Source organism: Physeter macrocephalus, chromosome 8 (genome assembly GCF_002837175.3).
Source record: "Physeter macrocephalus isolate SW-GA chromosome 8, ASM283717v5, whole genome shotgun sequence".
In the NCBI taxonomy this organism is placed as follows: Eukaryota; Metazoa; Chordata; class Mammalia; order Artiodactyla; family Physeteridae; genus Physeter; species Physeter macrocephalus.
The window spans coordinates 110,500,462-110,527,809 of NC_041221.1; the positions used below are offsets into that span (position 1 = coordinate 110,500,462).

Consider the following 27,348-nt stretch of genomic DNA (forward strand, 5'->3'; position numbering starts at 1 on the left):
GAGCAAGCCTCCAGGTCTCCCCGGGAAACCGATACAGCGAGCCGGGCCAGGGCCCGCGACGGCTAGGCGGACCCGCTCCTGCGTCGCGCAGGTTCCTGTGCGGACCTCTCCGCACCTCGCCATTTGACCACCTCCGCTCCACCCTCCATCCCCGGACGAGACCCCGCCCAGAAGGGGCGCCCCCTTCCCGGCCACTGGGTACCCGCTTCGCTCCAGGGCCTTTTGCAGACGCCCGGGCCCGGCCCAGCTGCACCTGGGCTACTCCCGCCCGGGGCGCCATCCCTTGCACCGCCAAGAGAACTTTCCCGGGAGCCGCTGCGGCCTGGCGCGCCCAGGGCAAACCCCACCAGCCCGCCGGCCGCGTTCCCAGCCGGGGCGCCCGCTCCTCCGCCCTCAAGTCTCCCGACTGCCCGCTTCTCTGAATCTCCCGGGGAAGTAGCACTCCGCCGCCCGGGCAGGGGGTTCTCGGAGGGAAAGCTTCAACTTGGCCACACGTAGCCCCGTGATGAACTCGGGGATCCCCAGACAGGAGCTGCGCCCCGCGACGAGCTGACCTCCACTCGCCGGTCGCGCGGTAAGGAGCCCGAAGCCCTTTCCGACCTTTTTTCGGGCTTCTCTGTGCCCGCGGGTTGGGGAGGTGGAGGTGGAGGTAGCCGACTGAGTGACGACCCTCGCCACTGCCCCTGCAGTGGGGCCGGGACGTCCTGGGTACCCCTGACACAAAGGAACAGCCGAGTGTTCCCCAGTCGGCGGACCGGACCGGGGGCTGCGGGGTGGGGTCGGAGCTGGAAGTGCGCGTCCGCTGGGGACCCCGGAGGCGGAGAGGAGGCCGGTGCGTGGCTGCAGCGCTCCAGGCGGGCGTGGGTGGAGGCGGCTGCAGAGCTTCTAGGGGCTTCCAAGTACGGGGACGGCCTAGAGCTCTCGTCTCTCCCTTTTCTTGCCTCTTGTCCCCCTTGACAGGAGATTTTTGTCGTCCCCAGGGCTGCGGTTGGGGCCGCGGCACCCCCGCCTTCGGAGGAGCCGGAGCTGCAGGATGCGCGGAGACGCGCCGCCGCCCTCTGCGCCCAGTTCCTCCGGCGCTTCCCTGGCGGCTCGCGGGCGCTGACTCTCTCCCGGGCTTCCCCGCCCTCCTTACCTTACGTCCGCGCCGGGCGGCTGGTCCGCGCCGCGCTGGATCCCGCGGGGAACTGGTCCTCTCGCCCTCGCCGCGGTGCGGACAATAACTTAATGCCTCGCGCTTGAGGGGAGGGGGCGGCTCGGCGCCTGGGTCGCAGCTTTCTCCCGTGGCTGAGGCCGGCCACAGCCGACATGGGCTGTTTCTGCGCTGTTCCGGAAGAATTTTACTGCGAAGTTTTGCTTCTGAACGAATCCAAGTTAACCCTCACCACCCAGCAGCAGGGCATCAAGGTAGGCGCGGGCCGGGGGCATGTTCGGGGTCGGGGGTGCGTAGCCGGGCAGGCTCGGGGGTTCCGCTGCTTTGTCCGAGGGCTGTCACCCGGGCGGGGCAGACGGCGGTGGCGTCTCTGCACGGTGGGAACGAACGGCAGCTGCCCCCCGCCCTCAGCTGGAGGGTGGACGTGTCAGGGTGAGTTAACTTTGAGTCCTTCATAAAGGAAAGTAAGTTTGACGCCTTGTAGGAGGGTCTATGCACCAGCTCTCAGCTGCAATCCACCGTCCTGCAGCTGAGACCCAAACTTCCCTACGTCGTTTTCCTCCAAAAGCGTTTAAGGCCCCCGCAGCTCCCAAAGAGGCGCAGAATTGATTCTACGGGCAGCATACAGTGTTAAAGGCACGATCTCCCTCGGCTTTGTTGAAGATCTTTTTTCTTGATAGGATTATTGGGGAAGTAAAATAATTCACTCGTTGAAACACGTTTATTGGGTGGTTGTGATTGTGTCGCCTGTATTTGTAGTTGGGTAATGCTATGTTTGGCCGGAAAATAATTTCCTTTTCCAAAAGCAACCTGGTTTATCCAAACATTTAAGTAAACATCTCTCCAAACGAGGTAATAACTTTGCGCCTCTTCGTAGGTCATTATAATGCAATTACTGGTATTAACCTAGAGAACCCAAACAAAAAGGCGGTGGGAGCTTCAGACATTCACTTCCTTAATTTTGCCGAGCTCTTATGTTTACGGTTGACAACCTGACCGGCGCGCCTGCGCGCTAGTTTTTCTCTCGCAACAACGTAGCTACCTAGAGATGATCGTAATCCCGAGTGTTTTGTTTCCCTTTCTCCTTCAGTTTTCAATCATTTAGGCATTTTAGATACCTCAGCAGCTGAATCTAATGAAGGGAAACCGTCCCCCTCCCCCCGCCAAGGAGGCTGTCTGAGAAATCAAGTTCAGGCTGCCAATTGTCTTGTCCTAGCCTTGTCATCTCAGAACTTAATTCTAATGGCGTAGGCTCTGGGCATTGCCTTGTGTGAATCAGATTTTACATAGCTTTATGCACACTAATGTTCTTGGCCAAAAGCTTCAGCTTTGTTATTACGGTGTACAGAATTTTAATTTCACAGATGTCAATTTTTTTTTTTTTTTTTTTTTTTTTTTGCCAGAGAAAGAGGGCAAAAATGATCAATTAAAGCCACAAGATACAGTTAACCCTTTAGGAAATTGTTTGAATATTGTTTCTCCTGTAATTGTAATAAGCAAAAGTCAGTCAGATTCTCACTTAGTGTTTCCTTTCAAGGACAATAAAAGACTCTTTGGGGGGGGAGTGTTCATTGTATATTTTTAGCTTTTTATGTTCCAACTCCCAATCCCCCCCACCCCTATGAATTCAGGAAAAGAACTTACTTTACAAGATGACGTAACATTCTTTGGAGTACTGTGAGCACAAAATAGACAAAAGTAAAAAAAATCAAGCATTTTTGATAATACATAGATTCTCTTTGGCTTCGAAACAATTAGAGAAAGATAACTGATGGTCTGTTACTAAAAAAGCATAGAACTCTTTCTGAAGTCTAAAGTCATCTGGTGTGTGAACTTCCTATTTAATCTTGAAAGCCCTACTCCTGTCAGTTGTGGAACATGTACATTATTCTGTCGCGAGAGCAGCCAAGACTCGGAATCAAATGGAATAATTTTGTCAAAGAACCATGAATTAAAAATCCTGATCCATAATTACTTTTTATATCCTGATGGTGCTTATCTTGTTTTACAAATAGGTTGAAAATTGGTGAGGGATTCAAATGAAATAGCAACTTTATAATGCTGTTATTTTGGATATGTGCCATTTAACTGAACAATAATTTAAGCATGCTTTTGTTGGAAGTAATCATTTTGCAACAGGCTTGCCCTCTTTCAGTGTCACAAAAGCATGCCACAATTATTTTGATGGCCATATGTGTAACACAGATGTCCACTGAAGTTAACCACATTATCTGTAACTACCATGCTACCATAAAATGCATGTGTTAAGCACCTATCTGCTTGTGGTATGTACTAAATTAAACACATATATATATTTACAAATGGTATAACGTATGAACAGCATCTTGCACGTAGATGGTATTCAAACACTGAATGAATATATGTATGTTATTGTTCTGTACATACTTGGCATTTTCTTTAACTCCTGTTTTATTATTATTATTATTTTCTTTAACTCCTACTTTAGTTTGTAAATGAAATAGTAAGCAATTACTCCAAACTTAATAGCCAATAACTACTATTACAGTGTTTTCCCCCCAGGATAGTACTCTTGATAATTTTGATTATCACTAATTAAAGTCGAAGTTAAGCATGTGACATTTTTCCCTGAAATTAAAATAGAAAAATCTTTTTTCAAAAATATTACCTAATATTTATTTTGAGATGACCCCTTTTCACATTCTGTCTCAAATGAAGATATCTAATTTTGTGTTAAAATTATTCACATATTTCATTCCTTAATGGAAGGAATTTTACTGATTCCTAAATGGTTACTTAAGAATTTGCTGGCATTACTGTTATAATAATGCATTGTAGGTTAAAGAAGATTAATTGTAGTAAATTTAAGTAGAAAACATATGAGAGAAGCTTGGTAAAACATTTTTTTCTGCGTGCTATTTTGAAAAACACTTTCTGGATTTCTTTAAGCACCAAATTGCTCATTGAAAAGTTAGTTATGAAGTGATTTTTCTGCAACTCAGATCAAAGTTTTTCATTGACTTAAAAAAAAAAAATCAACGTGTTTGTTCCCATGGAAAGCATTTCAGCCTGAAGACAATAGTTACACATCTTATGTGTTAAGATGAATAGCATTTAAATGGAAAATAATTTTCTGTTTCAAAAATAATTAGAAAAATAAAACCCAGTGTCTGTATTCATAGTAATGTGATGTAGCAATTTGCCTTCTTAAATTGTTTTAGGGCTAACCTCACCTTGTCAAGCAGAAAGTCTTTTGCGTGCAGTTTGTAGTTTGAGCCCTATGCAAGATTTAAAAACCCAAGTTTATATAAACTGAATGTTATTGGTTGTGTGTTGAGCCACACAATAGCTTTTAGCTGTTTGTTCTCTGCTGCTATCTCTGTTGTTTATTTTAGTAAGAATTTCTGCTGTGGTTGGTCTCTTGGTTTTTTGAGCAGTGTTTGTTCAGGGAAACTTTTGTTATGTCCTGGGGGAGGTAGAGATCCTTCTTTTTGTTCTCTTAGAAAGCAAAACTTGAATGTGGCTCAGACTACTTTTATAAGTGGTCATTTGATTAGCAAAAGATTTTTAGAAAAAAAAAAATCACAAGGTTTGATGATTTAGTTCTCATAATTGCTGCTGCAAATGTGAACTAGATTAGTATTTTCATTTCAGCAAGATTTTAGTCCTCTGAGTAGTAATGTAATAAACACTGAGGTGCTTATTTTTCCCTCAGTGTATTTGACTAAATTAATGAAACCAATATGACAGCAAGATGGAAATTCCATTAACTTTTAAAAAAAACTGCCCTATTGAGATATATCATACAATTCACAAAGTTAAATTCATCTATTAACTTTTAAATGAAGTTACTTCCTAATCATCCTGAGGTTCCTGAGGGAATATTATGAGTCAGTTTTGATGTTTTGATCAGAAACTTCCTAATAAACTAGAAAAACAGAAGTTGGGGACTTAAATTATATGCGTCTCCCTTACCAAGGATTGTAATTTTCACTGCATTTGGACTGGTAAAACATCTGAGAAAATTTGGAAAAAGTGAAAAACAGTAGTTTTTCACAAATCATATTAAGTGTATATCTATATCTTTTAATGTCAACTACATAAGGTACACAGTCAGGGACCTTATAAACGTAGGTTGAAGCAAGTAATCATACACCAACATTTCTGTTAATGTAAGATTGGCTGTGGGTCTTGACTGGTTAGTAAATTAGATGTGACTGGGATAGAAGTACCCCTCTTCCACACTGCATCTAGGTTTCTGAAATTCAGATATGATATCCATGTTGTGACTGTTCAAGATCAGCTACTGTATAAATGCTCCTTCATATTTTTTTGTTTTTAAAAAATGATTGGGCTTCCCTGGTGGCGCAGTGGTTGAGAGTCCGCCTGCCGATGCAGGGGACAAGGGTTCGTGCCCCGGTCCGGGAAGATCCCACATGCCGCGGAGCGGCTGGGCCCGTGAGCCATGGCCGCTGAGCCTGCGCGTCCGGAGCCCGTGCGCCGCAACGGGAGAGGCCACAACAGTGAGAGGCCCGTGTACCGCAAAAAAAAAAAAAAAAAAAATGATTGAAAGTATTTTTTTCAGCTTTATTGAGGTATAATTGAAAATGAAACTGTAATGTATTTAAAGTGTGCAACGTGATGATATAATATACATATATGTTGTGAAAGGATTCCCACCATCCCACCATTGAGTTAATTAACATGTCTATCACCTCACGTATTTACCTTTTTTTGTTGTTGAGAACAGTTCAGTTCTCTTAGCAAATTTCAATTATACAATATAGCCTTATCACCTATAAATACCATGTTATACATTACATCTTCAGACTTAAATGCCCCCTCAATTTTACAAGAAGTTTTTCTTGAAAAAAAATTATTAAAAATGTCATTTATCATTTATGGTTTAAAAGTGATTTAAAAGCAATATAATGGGGAAAGAATTGTTTGTTACCTCCAGTGGGTAATGGCTAGCTATCCTTTTATAGGAACTTATACTTTTCTTGGCTGATGGTGAATCACCCTTTTTGCAGCCCTGTTAATGTAATTGTCCTTGAATTCTGTAATGTTAAGCTTAAACGAACTTTGAACTAAAACTAATGCAGAGCTTTTGTTTCTTTTGAGCATGGGTGGTGTCTTAGTCTGTTCAGGCTGCTATAAGAAAATACCACAGGCTTGGTGGCTCATAAACGAGAAATTTATTTCTCATAGTTCTAGAGGCTGGAAGTCTGAGATCAGGGTGCCAGCATTGTCAGGTGAGGGCCCTCTTCCAGGTTGAAAACTTGTATCCTCATGTGGCAAAAGGGCCTAAGGAGCTCTTTTGGCTTTTTTAAAAAATAAGGGCGCTAGGGCTTCCCTGGTGGCACAGTGGTTGAGAGTCCGCCTGCCAATGCAGGGGACACGGGTTCGTGCCTGGTCCGGGAAGATCCCACGTGCCGCGGAGCGGCTGGGCCCATGAGCCATGGCCGCTGGGCCTGCGCGTCCGGAGCCTGTGGTCCGCAAAGGGAGAGGCCACAACAGTGAGAGGCCCGTGTACTGCAAAAAAAAAAAAAAAAAAAAAAAAAAAAGGGTGCTAATCTCAAAGGCCCCACCTCCTAAAAAACATTACCTTGGGAGTTAAGTTTCTGAGATATGAATTTCAGGAGGGCACAAACGTTCAGACCATAGCAGATGGCGATAGAGTTAAATCTAAGTTGCAGGGTCAGAAGTCCAGACTTGACTGTCCATTAGCTGTATGGACAATGGTTGGTTATTTTTATTACAAAACAAGATGGGAAACTCATCTTTTCTTCAGTGGTTTGTGTCAGGTTGTATCTTAGTTGGGCCAGACAGTTCTTTGTTGTGGGATGCTGTCTGCTCCATGGCAAGATAATTAGCAGTATTTGTAGCCTCTGCCCATGAGATGCCAGTAGCACCTCTTGCCTAGTTCTAACAACCAAAAATATGCCTTGATGTTGCCAAATGTCCCCTGATGGGCAAAATCACCCTCATTTGAGAACTACTGCTGTGGAGGGTAGCAATTTCCTTTATTCTTCTTTATTTGGTACACACTGGATGCAGACTGACTTTTGGATGCCTTCTTTTTTCTCTTTTGGAGGAGTGAGTCATGTGCCTTATAGGTCAGTGAAAACAATATGAAATCTGTATCTTTAACTTGCTTAATATTCTTAGACTAGGAGCAATATACTGAAGTGATGAAAAGCATGGGCTGTAGCATCAGACCACCTGGATTTACATTTTGGCTCACTGATTACTTCTTAGCTGTGGGGCCTCCAGAAAGATACTTTTCTTCTCTGAATCTCAATTTCCCCATCTGTAAAATGGGAACAAAGTCATACCCACTTCATAAGTTCAAGGTGCCTTGCATGTGGTAAGCCCTCAGAAAATTGGTCTAGATTCTTTCTCCTCCTTTCCTCATCCTCTCCTTCTTCTTTTAGTGCTTCATTCCTGTCTGCATATAAAGTCCACCCTTCACTGTCTGATTTGCCACCCTACCTGCTCTAGACCTTCAGCAGTTCTGTGTGCCTACCCAAACGACTTGCTCTATATGGGCATGCACAACTGCTCAGTCTCCCAAACATACCAGACTTGCTTGTGCCTTATTATGCTTGGGATTCCCACTGAGTGGTACTGTTTTGTGTTTCCCTAAGCACATGCTCATCTGAGCTCATCCTTTAAGACTTGAACCGAGCGTCCCATCTGATAGAAAGACTTAGACCCAGCATGCCCTGGCAAAGTTGAGTGCTTGTCAGTGTCTTGCACGCTTCTTGTTATAGCCCTTACCACACTGCAGGCATTATTTTTGGACACGTCTGTTTCCCCCAGAAGCCTGAAAGCCCTTGCCCGTGATCCCCAGCAGCTAGAGCTGTACACCACATGTAATAGATGCTTATTCACTGTAATTTGAATAGAAGAATGAATGGAGTGTTACCGTTGGAATAGGCCATATTGAAAATCTTCTGGATAATGAGGTTCCTTTGCCATTCTATTTTTACTCGAAAAGACCTAGAATAAAGAGAATCTCACTGTGAAAAATCTGTTGCCAAGATACTCTAATTTTTATATTGATAATGGGTAGAAAATGAGATGGTGCAGTGGACTGAGTGCATGTAGCGCATTGAAGAGCTGACTAGCGGCCATTTTAGAAAACATGAGTTACCAACATCTTTGTAGTGTAGAAGTAACTACTGAATCCTTCCCTCTCTCTCTCTTTTTAAAAAGTATAACTTTCCCCTTATAGCTTGAGAGTCTTTTGGAAGAAGGGCGTATTTCACGAATGGATAATAGATCCTCACACTTTGCTTTTCTTCCTTGTCTCCTATTCTGTAAACCATTGGAGAACAGTATCAGTTGGTGTCACAGTGTGGGTTTACACAATCGGGGACCATTGGCATAATTTTTAATCTTGCTGTACCACCCATTTTACTCCAGAACCTCATCTGACACTGCTCTAAGGCATAACGGAAAACACAGGGTCAAGAAGTTAAATACTGGGTTTTTATGACAAATGTTACGTTTTTCATTCTGATGCACAATGGATTTTTCTGCAGGCCTGTTATAAACAGGACACATCAGACATCAGATTTGTCATAACCCTGCAGCTTCTCTGGGGTTGACTGCTTTGACCGAGCTTTGTCTCTGATATTTTAGCCACGCGTAGAGCTTACACATAATGCTCCTGGTTAGCCTGCTTTGGGTGGTAAGAGTAACTGACGTTTGCTCCTGCATAGCAAGATTTGTTTCTAAGTCTCACATGTTAAGTTTAACCAGGCCTCTGTTATCACTTGTTTGGGTCTCGACTAGGTGTGTTAAGGTCAGGAACCAGCCAGTTTAGTTTGTGACTCAAAAAGCCTGTTACCACACTTGGGAGAGTCTGTAGCATTCTCAGAAATGTGGATTGCATTCCTGTGCCCTCTGAACCATGATTTCCTGTTTTGTTTTTTTTTTCTTTTTTTTTTTAAAGTGAAACAGTCACTTTTCCTTAGTGCCGCCTGTTGTTAATCCATTTCTCTGTAACTAAACACTCTTGCTGAATTCCCAAAGGCTGAGATGGCTCTCTGCAGAGGCTCTCCCAGTAATTGCTGAAGTCATGAGAGGGCCTGGCAGTGGCTTCCAAAGGGGTAAGAAGTTTGTTTTCAAGGATACTGACATGCCAAGTGGAAGTTAAAACAAGGGAGATTGTGGCAGGCAGGGAAACACGAGAGGTGCTGAGTGCTAGCCCCCGTGGTCAGTGACCAAAAGGTCAGATGGCAGAGGAGGAATCAGCCGACTGAGACCAAGGAGGGAACCAAATATGGCAGTAGATTGTTGAGAAATGCCACGTTCTGAGCACATGAGGAAGCACAGTTAGTGATGCTGAGCACTACCAACTCTGTGGGCACAGTGTCCTGGAAGTTGGGTAGAAAGTACCTTGTGTAGAATACAGCTTTTTGTGGGAACAGTGACGTGAATGGGGGTCAAGTTCCTGAGTTAGCCCACGGAGACCGTTTGAGTTTTTAAACCACTCATGTCCCACTTTGCCCTTCATTCAGAGCCGTGTTTGAGAAGCGGTCTTGGAGCCTCTGCTGCCTTAATTATCACTTGTCAAAATTGGTTTTTATCCACCATCTTCACTGCTCCCACTTTGCACCAACCAGCCTCCTAACTGGGGTGCTGTGTGGTCATCTTCAATCTCTCCCCTTCCCCTATCCTGCCCTGTGTTTAAATCCTGGTTAACCATGAAATTGTTGGTCTTGCAATGGACCACAGGACTCTTCTTTGAACTAGCCTCCCTTTCCTCATTTGTAAGCTGAGGAGTGTGATAACTGCCTCATGGCATGACTGCAAATTTGAGAAAAGAATTTTAGGCACATAGGATAAAAGGTGCTCAATAAATGATAGCTATCATTATGTGTGATCTATTATTTGCTAATAATTTTTAACTTTTTTTTTCTTTGCGGTACGCGGGCCTCTCACTGCTGTGGCCTCTCCCGTTGCGGAGCACAGGCTCCGGAAGCACAGGCTCAGAGACCATGGCTCACGGGCCCAGCCGCTCCGCAGCATGTGGGATCCTCCCGGACCGGGGCACGAACCCCTGTCCCCTGCATCGGCAGGCGGACTCTCAACCACTGCGCCACCAGGGAAGCCCCTATTTGCTAATAATTTTTTTTTCTGAATTCCAGTTTGGGATATCTAATCCCCCACCCCTGCCCAAAGTGACACTGGCTCCCTGAGAGGCATGGGTGGTTGTTAGAAGTGGAGGAACAGTGGTGGTTTGATATCCACAGATACCAGTGACTTTTCAGATCTCTGTATTTTTATTCACATTGCCTCAGCTACCGCTGGGATGCTGAAACTTCGCATCTGTACCCCTAGTCCAGACTTCCTCACTCTTATCTGACTTGTATTTCTGATTGCCTACTGGAGGTCACACTAGATGTCTAAGCCCTTCTGTTCGCTCCAGACTCTCTCTTCTTGTGCTGCCTAGTTTGGCGAATGAGGCCACTCTCTGTCTTCATCAGTTAAGGTGCTTTGATTCTCGGTTGCAGAGATCCCATTGCAGATTCCCTTAACGTGAGGAAGCTTATTTGTTCACATCAGGTTCCCAGCTTCTCTCCATCTCGTCTGGGCTCTGTCATCTTGGGAGACAGGGTCATATGCAGATGGGTAATGGTTCTAGAGACAATATTTGCACATGGCAATATGTGAGTTGGGAGTAGAGACAGGCTCTTCTTTAGAAAGGAGAGAAGACTCCTCCTCCCCAAGTTCCCCATCAGACTTTCCCTTGTGTCTTTTAGCAGAACGAGTCTTGTGGCCATTCTTGAGCTATAATGGCAATGGGGTCACCTTTAGGGCAACAGATTCTCCCTGGGACTGGGTGGGGGTGGAATCCATTTTCCCAAGGCAACTGGCAATGGGGGGAGGGGTTCAGTCAGGAGGAAAGGTAGGAGTTGTGGGTGCTATTGGCCCTCTGCCCCTCTGGTCAGGATTCTGGCACCTGGGCTCTCCTTAGATTTCCACAGCCTTCCAGGTGTTGTAATTCCACCTCTTAAATATATTCCAGATTCATCTCTTCTCCCCTCCTCTGATTGCTCCTGCCCTGATCTGGACCACTCTCAGTTCTCAGCTGGACACCTGTAGTAGCCACCAGCATGATCCCCTGTGACTGCCTCTAGCGTGGCCTTTCTCACCCTGGCTTGGATACTCACACGGCTTCTCAAGCTCCTTGACTTAGTTTATATTCCTGAGCATGATGGCCCTTCATGATCGGACCCCACCTCTATTTGACCTTCCTCCCACTGCTACCATATACCTCTCACGGATTCTAGCCAGACTGAGCTGCTTTCTAGTCTGAATTCTCCACACTCCCTCTCACCCTGGTCTTTTTCTGCCCAGAAAGCCCACCCCACCTCATCTTGTTTGAGTGAAGTTCCAGCTCTCATCAAGCAGGGTTCTGCTCAAATGCCACCTTCTCTGAAGACTTCTCCTTGGTGAAGCACTGGAGAGGCCCTCTCCTGACCTGAATCAGGCCTGCATTTCATTGCAGGAGTTTCCGTACTTTCCTGCCCCCCTTGCCCTGGGAGCAGTATAGTAAGATGAAGAGAGAATGGGTCTAGGTCATAGATAAATCTGGCTTCAGGTCTCCTTTCCATGTGTTAGTGCTGTAAATGTGGTCAAGTCACTTACCCTCAGAGTCAGCTTCCTCATCTGTAAAATTAGGGTCAAGCTCTCCAGCTTATCCTGAGATACTGCACGTGAAACCCTGAGCCCTGTGCCTAATGAGAGGGAGCTGTTACTAGAGATGGAAAGCCTTGAGGGAGGGGACTATATCTTTTCTATGGGATCCCCAAGTCAAGCCGAGTTCCTAAGGAATCAATGAACGATTGTTGACTGGGTGAATAATCTGGAAAAGAAAAGTACTTCCAGATCGACATAAGCAATGAATCTGAGAAAGAAAAGACATCTTTCACCTCTTTACTTTCTAGGTTCCCTGGTAGAAGTAGTGTACCTCCTTGACTCCTTAATTTCTCATTTAATTTTTAAAAACAGGTTTATTGAGATATGAATTACATACCATACGATTCACCCATTTAAGGTGTGCAATTCAGTGGCTTTTCATATATTTACAGAGTTGTGCAACTACCACCACAATCAATTGTAGAACATTTCATTACTCCACAAAGAAACCTTATACTTATTAGCAGTCACTCCTCATTTCCTCCCAACCCTCTTACCTGCTCCTGCTAGGCAACCACTAATCTTTCTGTCTCTACAGATATGCATATTCTGGACATTTCATATAAATGGATTTGTATAATATATGGTCTTTTGTGACTGGCTTCACTTTGCATAATGTTTTCAAGGTTCATTCAAAATGTATGTATCAGTATTTCAGCCATTTTTTTTGCTGAATAATAGTCCATAGCATGGATATACCATCTTTGTCCATTCATCAGTTGATGGACTTTGGCTATTATAAATAATTTTGATATGAAGATTCATGTGTAAGTCTTTATGTGGACATGTGTTTTAATTTCTCTTGCATATGTACCTAGGAGTGGAATTGCTGGGTCATAGGTTTAACAGTTTGAGGAACTTGCAAACTGTTTTCCACAGTGGCTGCACCATTTTACATCCCCACTAGCAATGTCTAAGGGCTTCAATTTCCCCACATTCTCACGAACACTTGTTTTAATCTTTTTGATGATAACTACCCATTTGGATGTGAAGTGGTATCTCATTGTCATTTTGATTTGCATTTTCCTGAAAAATAGTGACGTCGAACAGCTTTTCATGTCCTTATTGGCCATTTGTATATCTTCTTTGGAGAAATATCTATTCTTTGCCAATTAAAAAAATTGGGTTATTTTTCTTTTTATCATTGAGTGTAAGTGTTTAAAAAAAATATATATCTACATATATATTCTGTATACAAGTTTTTTGTCAGATACTTGATTTGAAAATGTTATCTCCTATGGGTTTTTTTTTTACTTTCTTCACAGTGTCTTTTCATGTACAAAAGTTTTAAATTTTGATGGAGTCCAATTTATCCTTTTGTTTCCTTGCGCTTTTGGAGTCATATCTGAGCAGCCATTGCCTACGCCAAGGTTATGGAGATTTACTTGTATATTTTTAAAGAGTTTTATGGCTTTAGCTCTTACATTTAGGTCTATGATCCATTCTTCATTCTTTTGCCTGTGGATATCCAGTGGTCCCAGCTCATTTGTTGAAAAAACGATTTTTTCCCATTGAATTGTCTTGGCACTGTTATAAAAAATCAATTGACAATAAATATGAAGGTTAATTTCTGGACTCCCAATTCTGTTCCATTGATTGACATGCCTATCTATGCATCTTGTTTAGTTTTACTAATTCCTTGGCAAGGTAGGTGTGTGTAATTCAGCAGAGAAAACACTCCCAGTTAAAACAAATTTGACATTTAATATTTTGAGCAAAATTTCCTGTAAACTTCCTGGTAGCAGTTAAGTATTGTATATTTTATTCACTTTTAAATCCCTGAGCGCCTAGAAGAGTGGCGGGCACATGGTGGTGCTCAGTAAATATTTGTCATATTTGAAGAAAGACTGATAGAAGGATTGTTTTAGTCATGCTGCTATTGCTTTTGTAACTTGAAACCTTGGTTGTTGAATATTTAGATTTCCAAAATCTTTTCTGTAAAAGCTTTTGAGTGTTGCTGTTTATGTTGTGTAAAGGATTTGCCTTTGGTCCTTCCAGGCTCTTTCTGTAAATCACTTGATGGAAGGCTGGAAAAGAGAATTAGCATATTTTTTTTTTTTAATTGGAGTATAACTGTTTTACAATAGTGTGTTAGTTTCTCCTTTACAACAAAGTGAATCAGTTATACATATACATATGTTCCCATATCTCTTCCCTCTTGCGTCTCCCTCCCTCCCACCCTCCCTATCCCACCCCTCTCGGTGGTCACAAAGCACAGAGGTGATCTCCCTGTGCTATGCGGCAGCTTCCCACTAGCTATCTAATTTACATTTGGTAGTGTATATATGTCCCTGCCACTCTCTCACTTCGTCACAGCTTACCCTTCCCCCTCCCCATGTCCTCAAGTCCATAGCATATGTTTTATGAATAACTTTATTTGTTAGTTTTGGTAGGTGAAGATGTAGCATGTTCAAAAAGTTAACGTCATTTAAATAGGTATGTGGATTTCATCTATTACTTGGCAACACACTGAGAATTTGCTAGAGATTTGTCCTGAGAGTGCAATGTGCGGTGTTCTCCTCCTGGGAAAATAATGTAGGTGGCTAGAAGACCACTTCTGAATGCACACACCCTCCCCAATCCCCATGACTTCCTTTCAACCTTGAACTTCCAGGATTCCTAGTGTGATTGCAGGTTAAAGCCTAGGGAGCAACCGTGGCTTCATGGAATTGAATTCCCTATGACTGAGGGAAATGGTAGCAAATCTTAGTGGTATTGAAAGTGGCATAATAGAAGCTTTACAGCTTTTGTCTGGATTGTGCATTTTAAAATTGGTAGTATTCAAACTTGACAAATCCCAGTAGATATGCAGGCTACAGTTTCCTCTGTGAAGAAAATTTTAAACGTCTAGGATCTAGATAATGCCACAGCTGTGTGTGTCAAAATCTTTCACACAAATTGGTTTCTACTTGTCATTGCTTTTTTTTTTTTTTTTTGCCAGCCACTCATTCTTTGCCCAGTAGTTCAACTGTCTGGTTCTCTGCACCAAATCTGAGTGTGGTCACACGTCCTTAGTTAATTCAGCCCTGTGATGCTGTTCCAAAATGCAGCAGACACCCGGGGAGAATGTGGATGAGATGACATGAGTTACAAGCTAGACTAGGCATGGGCATTTAGAATCATCTAATCCAGTCCTCCCATTCCACAGCTGTGGGAACAGGGACCCAGGGAGGGGCAGTGATTTGCCAGAGCGCAGCACATGGTCCTAGAACCCTGTCTCTTGGTTTCCTGTCTGGTAATTTCTCAGTGCTCACCCACCCTCAGTTTCTTTGAAGCCTGTAAGGGAGGAAGGGCTGAGAGCTGATTATAGGGGAAGAGGTCAGAATTTATTGAAAATCATTTAGGTTTATTGCCAATCCCATCTCTTCCATGCTCCCAACCCTTCCCCGTTTCCTTCCCCTCCACCACCCCCCCCGCACCCCCTTAAATTAAGTCCTAGGCCTACATCTGGCTTGATTGCCTTCTGCAGTCTTGGCATTTGGATTTGTGGAACTCTTTCTGGGTAGATTTTATGAGGGAGAGACTCTTTTGTCCTAAAGAATCTTTTTCCCCCCCCTCCCAATTTGGAAAAGAGTTTGCTTATGTGGAATTTCTTTTCAGAATGATACCAACTGCATTGCATTTTAATTTTTTTGCTTTTTTGAAAATGCTTATTTATTTAAAAGGCCTAGAATAATTTATGGTTATGGCCATGGTTTTAGAGCTCGTATCACTCAGAGTTTTTCCTTGGCCTTTATTTGTAAAGTCTTTATCCTGAATTCTTATAGCTCCATTCTGGTATCTCTCCAGGAAAGAAAATTAAAAACTGATTAGTGACTCTTCTTATTGCCTGAGGGAGGGTGCAAGAGAGGAAAGTAGAAAGGTAAAATTGCTCTTTTGCTGAAAGGTTTCAGATGGGCCAATCATCAGGAGGCTAATAGATCTTTCCCCCATAATGATTATTTCATGCATCTGCTGCTGTTTACAAGGGCACTTGGAGGATGTGCAAATTTTCCAGAATTCCTCAGAGAGCCAGCTTCTTTTTCTTTCAGATGCTGTTTTTACGTAATGTTCTGGGGTAGTTTTATGAAGATAAATAGGTTTTGAGTGTGTGGGTGTATGGGGGTCTGGACCAGTGCTGTGTGTCTGTAATTGTAGGTATTGCTGTGTGAACTCACTTTTAGGAGATTTTATTCAGAGCTTGTGTACCCAGTAGCACCCAGAATTTCTGGTAGGGATGATGAAATAGAGGGAACACGCTTGCATTTTTTTTTTTCCTTCAAACATAAGTATGGGTATATTTAATTCTTTCAAATACATACAAGACAATAATTACACAGCAACAAATTTTTTGTTCAACAGTGATTTGATTCATAAGTATTTGAGTGAAATTTATATAATTTCACATCTAGACTCTTGCATTTTTAAATACTGTAAGTAAAACTCCCCAAATAACCAATTCTTATATTTCCTACTTATCCCTCTCTATACCCACACTTTAAAAAGTTACAAACTGAACGTTATACAGAACATATAAGTCATGTTTAAAAACTTGAGGTTTTAAAATCATTGTACCCCAGTATGACTCAAAAAATTCCCCATGCTAACAAATGCAGTCCTAGGTGGTAAAATAAATAGGAGGAGGGGAAGAAAGAAGAGACAGACACAAGTTTGCTGTCTTAGTATTTTACTAATCCTGTCAGTTAAAAATGATGATGTCATGAAAAATGACAGCTTAGGTTTAATATGAGGAATGGAGTTTGCCTCATAATTAAAAGAAGTTTAAAAAGTTAAAAGAAATTTAACTTTTAGGTGGAAAGACAAATATTTACTTATAAAACAACAATTCAATACAGTTCATAATCAAGTACTGGGTTATATGGTGGAGATTCTAAGAGGTATAGACATTCTTATAAGAAATGATGTTTCTTATATGCCGAGGTGGGGTTAATCAGGAAAGGAGTTTTAGAAAAAGTGAATATAGGTTTGCAGTGCCTTATCTGAAACCCTTGGGGTAGGTGTGTTTGAAGATTCAAAATTTTTCAGATTCCAGCAAGGTAATATGTTATATAAACCATCCATTATGCAACATCCCTGGCCAGGTTCGGGGTGATATCTCATAAAACAAGCACAGTAATATTTGCACAGCTCATCATTTGGATATTCACAATAAGTGGGGTAAATAGAGACTATAAGTTGCCTTCTGCCAGTTTATAATAGATTTTGTCTCTGTATTAGTTATCTATTGCTGTGTGCCATGTTACATCCAAAACTTAGCAGCTTAAAAGAACAAACATTTATCCCAAACAGATTCTGTGGGTCCGGAATCCAGGAGCAGCTTCACTGAATGATTCTGGTTCAGGGTCTCTCTGAGGCTGCACTCAAACTGTGCCTGAGGCATTGGTAATCTGGGGATGGTGGGTCTGCTTCCAAGCCCACTCGCGGGCATGTTGGCAGGCCATGGTTCCTCACCACATGAGCCTCTTCATAGGCTCCTGAGTGTCCTCACAACATGGCAACTGGCTTCCCTACAAAGCAAGCGATTTTAGAGAGAGAGAGAGCCCAAGATGGAAGCCACAGTCGTATATAATATCCTGTTACTTCTGCGGTATTTTGTTGGTCACCCCAGCTAACCTTGGAGTGAGAGGGCACTGTATAAGGGTGTGAATACTGGGAGGCGGGGATCACTGAGAGCTGTCTTGAAGATGGACTGCCATAGTCATTAAGTGAGTTTTGGCGTCAAACGTAAAGCTTTCAGTTTTCGTATCTTTTGGGGTTCTGGATTGAGGATTTATATAGACTCTGGCTTCCTCAAAGTGATGACTTGAGAGGATGAGCCGTGGCTCTGAAGGTTGTCAAGGACTGCAGGGTAGTGTGAACATAGAGAAGTGAGTTTGGTGGAGGAAGATGAGCGTCTGGGGAGTATGCAGACTCATAGTGTGCTCTGTGCCAGGCACTATACCTGACATGGCGGGTAAAAAGGTGAATTATATACATTTTTAACCATCTGGAGCTAGAATTATGCTTTGAGAAGTCTAGAGATTTGTTTTGAAAATACTTGTATTGCAGATCTACAGTGAGAAAGAAAGCCTGCATAGTGAGAGAAGCAGAGAATATAGACTCAGAAAATCTGGATTCCTTTGCCAATTCCTTCATTTCCTACCTTGCAAAAGTCAAAGTTTTGGAGCCTTAGTTTTTCCATTTGTAAAATTAAACTGAGGCTTATGTTATTCCGTCAATATCAAAGGATTGTGAGACCCAAAGGAAGATAATGGCTGAGAAAACTCTTGCAAAAGTTTAAAGTGCTTTGGAGTGTTAATAATTATTATCCTGTGGCTCTGTCATTTACTAACTAGTGACCTTTTGCCTCAGTCTCATCATCAGTGAAATGAGGATAATACTACTATCTACTTCATAGATTGCTATGAGGTTTGAATGAAATAATACATGTAAGGGCTGAGAATAGTGCCTGGCACATGATAACATGAGTAATAACAAATATATTAGCTGTTATTATTATGTCATCCTATAGGGCTAAGCCTTATGAGGGATTAAAAGAAAAGTGAAATGATGACTTAGAATGTCCTGAGAAAGTTTTAAACAATGAGAAAAAAAAACAGTTTTCCTTAAGAGGCTTTTTATTATTTGTATTTGCTGACTAGAAAACTGATTTATTTGGTTGGACAGAGATTACTTTGAAAACAGCTACCAGCTTCCTCCCTCCTTCTTTTCTTCTCTCTCTCTCTTTCTTTTTTGATGTTGACCTTCACGTACAGCTTTTCAAATTTTTAAAGGTTATAACTGAAAATAAATCCCTTTGCACTTCCGGTAGCATAGTAGTCAGCTTGCCTGTCCAAGCAGAAAGAGCTAAGTTCAATTTAGATAATCCTCATCACTTGATAAAGATGTGTTTCAAAAATGAAGCTTAGATTTGGAAGCCTGGCAGGATTTACTCATTAAAATTCCTTGTTGGAATAAATTATGAGTCAAAAATGAAGACTTGCAGTTCTTTTGTTGAGTTCTGTGATGAAGACGTTTAGTTTATTATGATTTAGCCTTTGTAAGAATCTGAATAGCCATTTTTTGAGGATCATGAGAACTTCAACAAATCATTATTTTCTAAAATCTTTGTCTGGCAAACCCTGAAGAACTTTCCCTTAGAATGCCTTTATGCCATTACATGCACCCAGGGATAGCAGGCTGTGACAATGTCATGGAAACATCAGTATTGACACAGCCATTATGGTGACTACCAAAGAACAGCTATAAAGGAAACCAGACCCCAGGCTGACAGCAGATCAATCCCCTTAAGTCACAAATTTCCTTTGTGAATGGTGGTGAAAAAACTTGAGCTTCTTGTGTGTTTTCAGGTTAAAAATTCTTGAGATTTCCTTCTGCTTGAAAATGCTGAACTCTGCGTGTGTGTGTGTGTGTGTGTGTGTGTGTGTGCGCGTGCACGCACGTGCCAGAGGGAGGAAGATAAGTGACCTTGTGTTTAACTACCATTTTAATATTTGGGTAGTTGTGTTCAAGAGTAAATGTATGTAGAGAACAGACTTGTAGTTGCCAAGGGGGAGAGGGTGTGGGAGTTTGGGATTAGCAGATGCAGACTATTGCATATAGAATGGATAAACAACAAGGTCCTATGTATAGCACAGGGAACTATATTCAGTATCCTTTAATAAACCATAAATAAAAGACTGTGCAGAAGAATATATAAGTGCATGTATAACTGAATCACTTTGCTGTACAGCAGAGACTAACACAACATTGTAAGTCAACTATACTTCAATAAAATAAATTTTTAAAAAAGAGTAAATGTATGACTAACTGCTCTCTAGGAAACCATTTTTCTTGCTTTTAAATGTTGTTTTCAAAAGATGAGCAGTATTTATGTTCTGAAACAACATTTTCTTCAAGTGTGAGCATCGGGGCTACTGAAAACAGGTGTGCATATTCAACAAGATGTACCTTGCTTTACTTAAAAAAACTATTATTTTGAAAAGTTTCATTGTGAATTGATTCTTGTTTTAAAATGCTTCCCATCTGGTATAATTGAAAAGTTGAAAACGACACAGATTTTTTTTCCCAAGGGAAGGGTGGTGATTTTGTGTCAACTCGCTTACAGATCACTGGGTCCTCCTTGTGCTTTACCATTTGATTGAGTTGAGCAAAGCCAAGTTCCTGACAGAGACTGTTGTGGTTTTCAGCACAGGCCTACCTCTGTGTTGGCTTTACCAGTGTATGTTTACACTTTTGTCCTCAAATGGTTAGATAATTTTGTGCTTTCTGCCTGAGGTTGGGATAGCAAAGTGACAACAAAATGTACCATTTCTCCCTACATTTAATAAATTCTGCTGCTCTTGAGTGGAACCCATGGCTTATTAGACATGTCAAGTTGCTAGTTTTCTAAGCACGTTCGGCTAAAAATGATGAACAAAATGGCTTAAACTGGAATAATGTATATTATAATACATTATTGTCAAAGAGTTTGGCTGTAGTTTATTGGCCAATCTCTTCACGGAAGATTCATTGACACCACTTGGGTCAATTTGGCTGCCATTTCTTGTGTTAGGTTGTGTTAGAGTCCTCTTGCAGGAAAATAAACGAGTAAGAGCCAATAAGAACCCAAATATTTATTTATTTATTTTTAAAAATTTATTTATTTTATTTTTGTTTTTGGCTTGTTGGGTCTTCGTTGCTGCACGCGGGCTTTCTCTAGTTGTGGTGAGCAGGGGCTACTCTTCATTGCGGTGAGCAGGCTTCTCACTGCGGTGGCTTCCCTTGTTGCAGAGCACGGGCTCTAGGCGTGTGGGCTTCAGTAGTTGTGGCACGAGGGCTCAGTAGTTGTGGCTCACGGGCTTAGCTGCTCTGAGGCATATGAGATCTTCCTGGACCAGGGACTGAACCTATGTCCCCTACATTGGCAGGCGGATTCTTAACCACTGTGCCACCAGGGAAGTCCCAGAACCCAAATATTTAGAAACATCTGTAATTTTTATACCGATTACGAATAGATTTTCCACTTCCCCATAAATTAAAACTTTTGGGCTGAGAATAAAGCATATACAATCCACACGTATATTTGTTATTACATGAATCTGGTATTTCTGGTTGTGTCAGTGCATGCAGGGATAATGTTTAAAAAAAGATCTTCAAAATTAATGAGACAACCTTGACTGAGAAATAGTTTCCTTACATAGGAACTTTTAGTTCTTAATTGAGTGAAGTGTGAGGAAAGGATTCTGCAGACCCTGGGTAGTGAATATGTTAATTGTATGTTTGACACAAGCATTTGACCATTAGAATAAATAGCTTCCTTCTAGCTCTGAAAGTCTGATGGGTTGTGTCTAAGGTGTCTGTGATGACAGGTGCAAGTTTTCATATCTGGAGATCGTGTCTGTGGTTTATCTAGTCTGGAGCCACAATCAGCTTTTCATTGCTCAGTTTTCACAGATTGCTGTGGCTTGTTCAGCTCCCCACATAGAGTGGACAGGGCCCAGGAAAATCAATTAGATTTCCTGTTTTCAGCAACCTGAATGATTGATTTGGTAATAGGGAAAGGAGAGTGAAGCTGCCTGTTCTTTCTCAGACTCATGAGCATTTTGGATTTTTGGTTACTCTGTTTTTGGGGGTGGGGGTTGGGGCATTATTATCTTCTTCTTTAAGGCTACTTCATAGAGTAAGCGCATAGGCCATTAAAGGCTGCCCATAAGAAAATGTGAGCCAGTCAATTCAATGGATGTTTTAACAGTACTTACCATGCACGCGGATATTTTATACCACACGAAATGTCTAATACCCAGTGATGTTCAGTAAATGTGACCTATTCCTTCTTTATGACACTAGTCAGCCTGTTATGGGTGATACAAAATGAACATAAGTGAAATTTTAAGAGAACAGTTAAATCTATACTAGGGCTGGAAGTATGATATTGACGTGTGGGACATGAAGGGTCTCATGGAGAAGTGTGTCTTGAATTTGACTTTTAAGGATAAGTGGGCTTTAGATACACAGAAAGTGAAGGGTTGCCCAGTAGAACTCCTGGGACACTGAGGAGGCTGGCCGAACCTGGAAGCAAAGGGGAAAACCAGATGGCATCCAGTTGGTGTTATTCAGTAAGGGAAGGACTTGAAAACCATGAAAAGGAGCTAAGATCCTTCTGAGTGATAAGTCAAAGCAGAGGAGAGTCCTGGTGGTATTTTAGGAAGATAAGTTGGCAGGTAATAACTACAGACTGGATTGGAGCGAGAGGAGCCTGGAATCTGCGAAAGCAGTTAGTGGTGAGGTGATGAGAGCTGGTATTCCACCATGGCATGGAGTAAAAAAAAAAAAAAAAAGATAGTAAGGATGTTTCGGATAGTCATTCACAGAACAAATGTATTTGGAGAACCTTCCAGGTGTCAGGCATTGGGCTGGGCCCTGGATGCAGTGATGAGGCCACTCACACAGTCTTGACCTGCATGGAGCTTACAGCTTAGCAGGGGAGCAGGTGTGTGAGCAGCCAGGTGTGTGAGTGGCCAGGTGCGTGAGCGCCCAGGTGTGAGGAGGAAACATTGGCAGTGACACGAGAGTGTACAACAGGGACTCTGATGGAATGGGAGGGAAGTTTCCTGAGGGAGTCATACTTGGGTTGAGTAGGAGTGATGGGGAAGCAGAAGTTCTAGGCAGAGTGAACAGCTGGTGCAAAGGCCCTGAAGCAGAAACAGGAAGAACCCAGTGTGTCTGGAGTACAGTCAGGAGGATAAATGAAAGAGCTGGTGATTTGTTACCATCCTAAGTGAGGGAGGGTGTTTAGAGAAGAATATTGATGGAAAATGAGTGGCTTGGAAGGTTTAATTTGGGTAGGGGTGAGAGTATCTGGTAGGGGAGGTGGGGAGAGGGTGGATTCAGAATTCCATTTCCGCAGATTGACTGCTTCTTGCTTCCCTCCTCTCACCTGTATACTAGTCTGCCTCGAGAACCCCACCTACATGCTGAAGCTCATTTCCTGGGATGACTGATTTGTCTAATTATAATTTTACCTTCAGCAGGTGTCTTACTGAATGTGACCTACCTGAGATCAAAGTCACAGCAGTTTTGTTTAGGTGTGCTTGTTAGTGGGTGTCCATTTTCTCAAGAAACATGCCCTCAAAACAAAGTGTTTTGTGCTTTTGGATGGCTGCTTTAAGCATGAAAGGCTTTAGGTTTACTTTTAAAGAGAATTCTTTAAAAGTAAAGGGACAGGGACTTCTCTGGCAGTCCAGTGGTAAAGAATCCGCCTTCCAATGCAGGGGATGGGGGTTCGATCCCTGGTCGGGGAACTAAGATCTCACATGCTGCAGGGCAACTAAGCCCGCGCGCCACAACTACTGAGCCCATGCACCTCAACTAGAGAGCCCGCGTGCCGCAAACTACAGAGCCTACACACCCTGGAGCCCGAGCACCACAATTAGAGAAGAAAAAACCTGCATGCCACTACTAGAGAGAAGCCCGTGCACCACAGTGAAAGATCCCGCATGCCTCAACGAAGATCCCGCCTGCCGCAACTAAGACCTGACGCAGCCAAAAATAAAATAAACAAATAAATAATAAAGACATCTTTAAAAAAAAGAGAATTCTTAAAAGACAGTAAAATAATTAATGTTAAGTACTCTGAGTTCTAAGGCTTAAGAGTCATGAAGACGTTAGGAGTAAATTCTATTTGTTTCTCATATGCGCAGCTGGTCTCTGCCTTGGGGCCTTAGCTCCTGCTGTTCCTTCTGCTGGGAATGCTTTTCCCTAGAATTCTGCCTGGCTTACCCTCATCCCTTCAGGTCTCTGCTCAAGTGTCTCCTTTCTGAGACCTTCCTTGAGCCCTCTGCATACACTTTCCCTAAGCCCCTTCTGCTTTATTTCTCTTCATCATACCTACCACCTTCTAACATAGTGTATAATTTACTTACTGATTTTGTTTGTTGCCTGTTTTCTCCACTAGAATGTACTAGAGTGTATGCTTCATGAGGGCAGGAGTTTTTTTTAGGATTTGTCCACTGAGATCTGCTCAACATCGACTACAGTGTCTGGCACATAGTGGGCTCACAGTAAATACTTATTGAATGAAAACCTCTTTTTTTTTATGCTTTCATTTTTTACATTTATTTTTAAATTTTTAATTGAAGTATAGTTGATTTACAATGCTGTGCCAATCTCTGCTGTACAGCAAAGTGACTCAGTTTTACACATATAGACATTCTTTTTTAAATATTCTTTTCCATTATGGTTTATCCCAAGAGATTGGATATATTTCCCTGTGCTCTACAGTAGGACCTGGTTGTTTATCCATTCTAAGTGTAATAGTTTGCATCTACCAACCCCAGCCTCCCAGTCCATCCCTCTCCCTCCCCTCCCCGCTGCCATGGCAGCCACAAGTCTGATCTCTATGTCTGTGAGTTTGTTTCTGTTTTGTAGATAGGTTCATTTGTGTTGTATTTTAGATTCCACAGATAAGTGATATCATGTGGTATTTGTCTTTCTCTTTCTGACTTAATTTACTTAGTATGATAATCTCTAGTTGCATCCATGTTGCTGCATATGGCATTATTTCATTCTTTTTTATGGCTGAGTAATATTCCATTGTATATACTTACCAAATCTTCTTTATCCATTCATCTGTTGATGGACATTTAGGTTGTTTCCGTGTCTTGGCTATTGTGAATAGTGCTGCTATGAACATAGGGGTGCATGTATCTTTTTGGATTATAGTTTTGTATGGGTATATGCCCAGGAGTGGGATTGTTGGATCATACGGTAATGCTATGTTTAGTTTTCTGAGGAAACTCTATACTGTTTTCCACCGTGGCTGCACCAACTTACATTCCCACAAGAAGGGTAGAAGGGTTCCCTTTTCTCCACACCCTCTCCAGCATTTGTTATTTGTAGACTTTTTAATGATGGCCATTCTGACTGGTGGAACACCTCTTTTTAACGTGGGCTAAACACATTTCTCTGCTGGCTCTAGTCAAGATGTACTGGATACCACACCCACCCCCCACCCGTTTTTTAAGGCTAGGCTGTCAATAGCTTCTTCCTTTCAGAAAACACCCTGACGGTAAGGAAAAAAAGTCTCAGAGGTACTGGATGAGCCACTTAGAAGCCTATGTTTTAAAGCCCATGTATGTTTTACTCAGAGCCTATGAACTCATATCAGCAACAGTCACACAAGTTAGTTGTAATTTCCGACTCTGTAGCAAAGACAGGCCTCCTGGGAGGACCATATGTGAAAGAAAGAAAACCCAAGTTCTAAAAATGCATTTTTTGGGGGCCTGTTTATTATAGAGGCTGATAGACCTTCCCTCCCATTAAACTTCTGAGTTTGGAAATTGGGCAGTCCTAGGAAAAAGTAAGGAAAGGCCTTTTTTTTTTTTTTTAAAGAGTCCCCCATATCTCCCCACATTGGGGAAAAAAAGTTAGATTTTTTTCATATTGAATAATCACCCCTGTACAGTGAATGGGTTGGACTAAGTAATCTCTAAAGCTGCCTTCTGTCTTGAAAGCTGTATGATCCTGTTCTAAATATTCCACTCTGGCCAGTTTATTTTATACACCACTGTATGAACATGCTGCATGCATTCCTTAGCTTAGTGGCTTAGTTTATGATTGTCTCCAGACTGAGTACTCTAGAAGGGGGATTTCTGGATCCAAGTGCTTGGAGATTTTTGAGGCTCTTGTTTCATAGGGCCAAATATTTTCTAGATAGGCTGCACTTTAGGGTAAGGTTTAATGTTTAGGATATTGAGTTAGCACAGCTGTGGTCAGCCCTGGGTCAGCTGCTTGCCAGCCATGTGCTGAGTTTACTGGATCCCTTTCTCTTCATTTCTTTCATACCTTCCTTATAGGATAGTGATGAAGATTAACTGAGAATGTACCCTGGCTGCTATTATTATTATCATTATTATTTTATTTTGTACTCTTAGAGTTTTCACAAGCATAGAATATTAGCATATAAAATATTCTTGTCAATTTGTTAAGGAAAATGTGAAGTTTTTATATTTTTGATTACTTTTGAGTGTTTTTTCAGGTTCATTGGTTATTTACTTTTTTTGGTATTTAAAAAAAATGTTTCTTCTTCATTTTGGTCACAATTCCTTTCTCTCTTCATTTTGGTCACAATTCCTTTCTCTAAGTTTAAATCCATATTACACCCATCACTCAGTTTACATGCATTTGGTGTTCTTAAGATCACCAAACATAGCAGGAAGAATGCACAGGTGGTGTTCAAGAGATACTGTATACATTTTTAAACATATAAGATATGTGTATAATATGTGAAGATTGTTTTGGTAAAAATTGTTTTTTGATCAAGTCTATCAATTGCTTATTAAATAAATGAATATATATTTGGTTTTAAAAGCAAATCCCTTGCCAGTGGCCTGATGAGTGAGCCATTTTGGAACTTAGTCTGTTGGCCCATTCAAGCCTTCAGCTGACTGCAGCCATGGCTGATAATATGACTACAGCCTCATCGAGAGACCATGAGGCAGAACCACCCAGTTTATTAAAAATGTCAGTACAAATCTATCCCCATACAGGGAAATAATTTTGGATGAAATATATTTCTCATATTAGAAAATGTTAGTTTTGCATTTTAAATTATTGTACTTTTGTTTTTTTCCCCCACTCTTGTGCTCTGAACCTCCTGCTAAGCTCCAGACATTTGGTTTTTTTCATGTCCAACAGTTCTCTTCTGGGATGCGAAGTTACTTTAGCATAAGTTCACAGCTCATTAATTTAAGAAGCAACTGCTTCAGAGACCCACAAACCAATAATTTACTCTTAAGTGTGTGTTTATGTCTGAGAACTCATAGCAGGGGGCTAAAAGGGGAGAGTAATGAGCCTGGAAACTCCCTGCTCAGCTGGCTCACCAGACCCCTCACTGGCAGTGTTTCCATAGTCCTTCTCTGTTTTCTGGGGTCCCACCAAGGTTCCCTTTGGAAGATTACAGACAGTTGTTCTGCATGGCACTTAACGATAGAGCAACAGAGCAAAGGGAGAGAAGAGCTTGGAGCTGACCCTGCGCACAGAAATGGACCAGGTGGAGGTATGGCTGGGCCAGGCCTTTGAGAGGGCCTTCTGCTCCCCAAGTGGGCATGGAACAGCCTCGTGTCAGGGCAGCCTGTGGACTTGAGGTGTTTTGAACGCAGGTTATCTGTTCCTCCCTTCCATTTTCCTTGTTCACTCCTTATCAGGCCAGTGGGGCTGACCCCTGATTGCACAATAGTCACTTGGGGGAGCCTTGAAAACAACCAGAGAGGTTCTGATTCAAGTGGTCTGGGTGGGATCTGGGCTTGGAAAAAGTTAAAAAACCTCCCCCTCGTGATTCAGATACACTCCAGGATGCGAGAGCCAGGAACCCAAGCCAGGTTGGTCCACTGATCTGTTTCCAGACTTAGCCTTTCCAGGCTCCTCCCCTACGATTTGCCTTCCTTAAGTCTGCTCTAGCAACAGCTCTGCCCTACGCTTTCAAACTTCGATCTACGGCTGCTTGCCTTTTTTTTTTTTTT

The 27,348-nt window shown here is 42.2% G+C and overlaps 1 protein-coding gene and 1 pseudogene across 2 annotated transcripts in view; one reads left to right on the forward strand and one right to left on the reverse strand.

Annotated features, from left to right (window-relative positions):
- Nucleotides 1-14: 14 nt before the first annotated feature.
- On the reverse strand, nucleotides 15-1,310 carry LOC114486799 (translation initiation factor IF-2-like; annotated as a pseudogene).
- Nucleotides 489-27,348, forward strand: part of EPB41L4A (erythrocyte membrane protein band 4.1 like 4A) — a 273,927-nt gene continuing 247,067 nt past the window's right edge. For both annotated transcript variants that reach the window (XM_024122305.3, XM_028493131.2), the window contains exons 1-2: nucleotides 489-574; nucleotides 981-1,407. In XM_024122305.3, coding sequence (XP_023978073.1) covers nucleotides 1,309-1,407 — 99 coding nt within the window. In that variant the 5' untranslated portion in view covers nucleotides 489-574; nucleotides 981-1,308. The remainder of the gene's footprint in view (nucleotides 575-980; nucleotides 1,408-27,348) is intronic.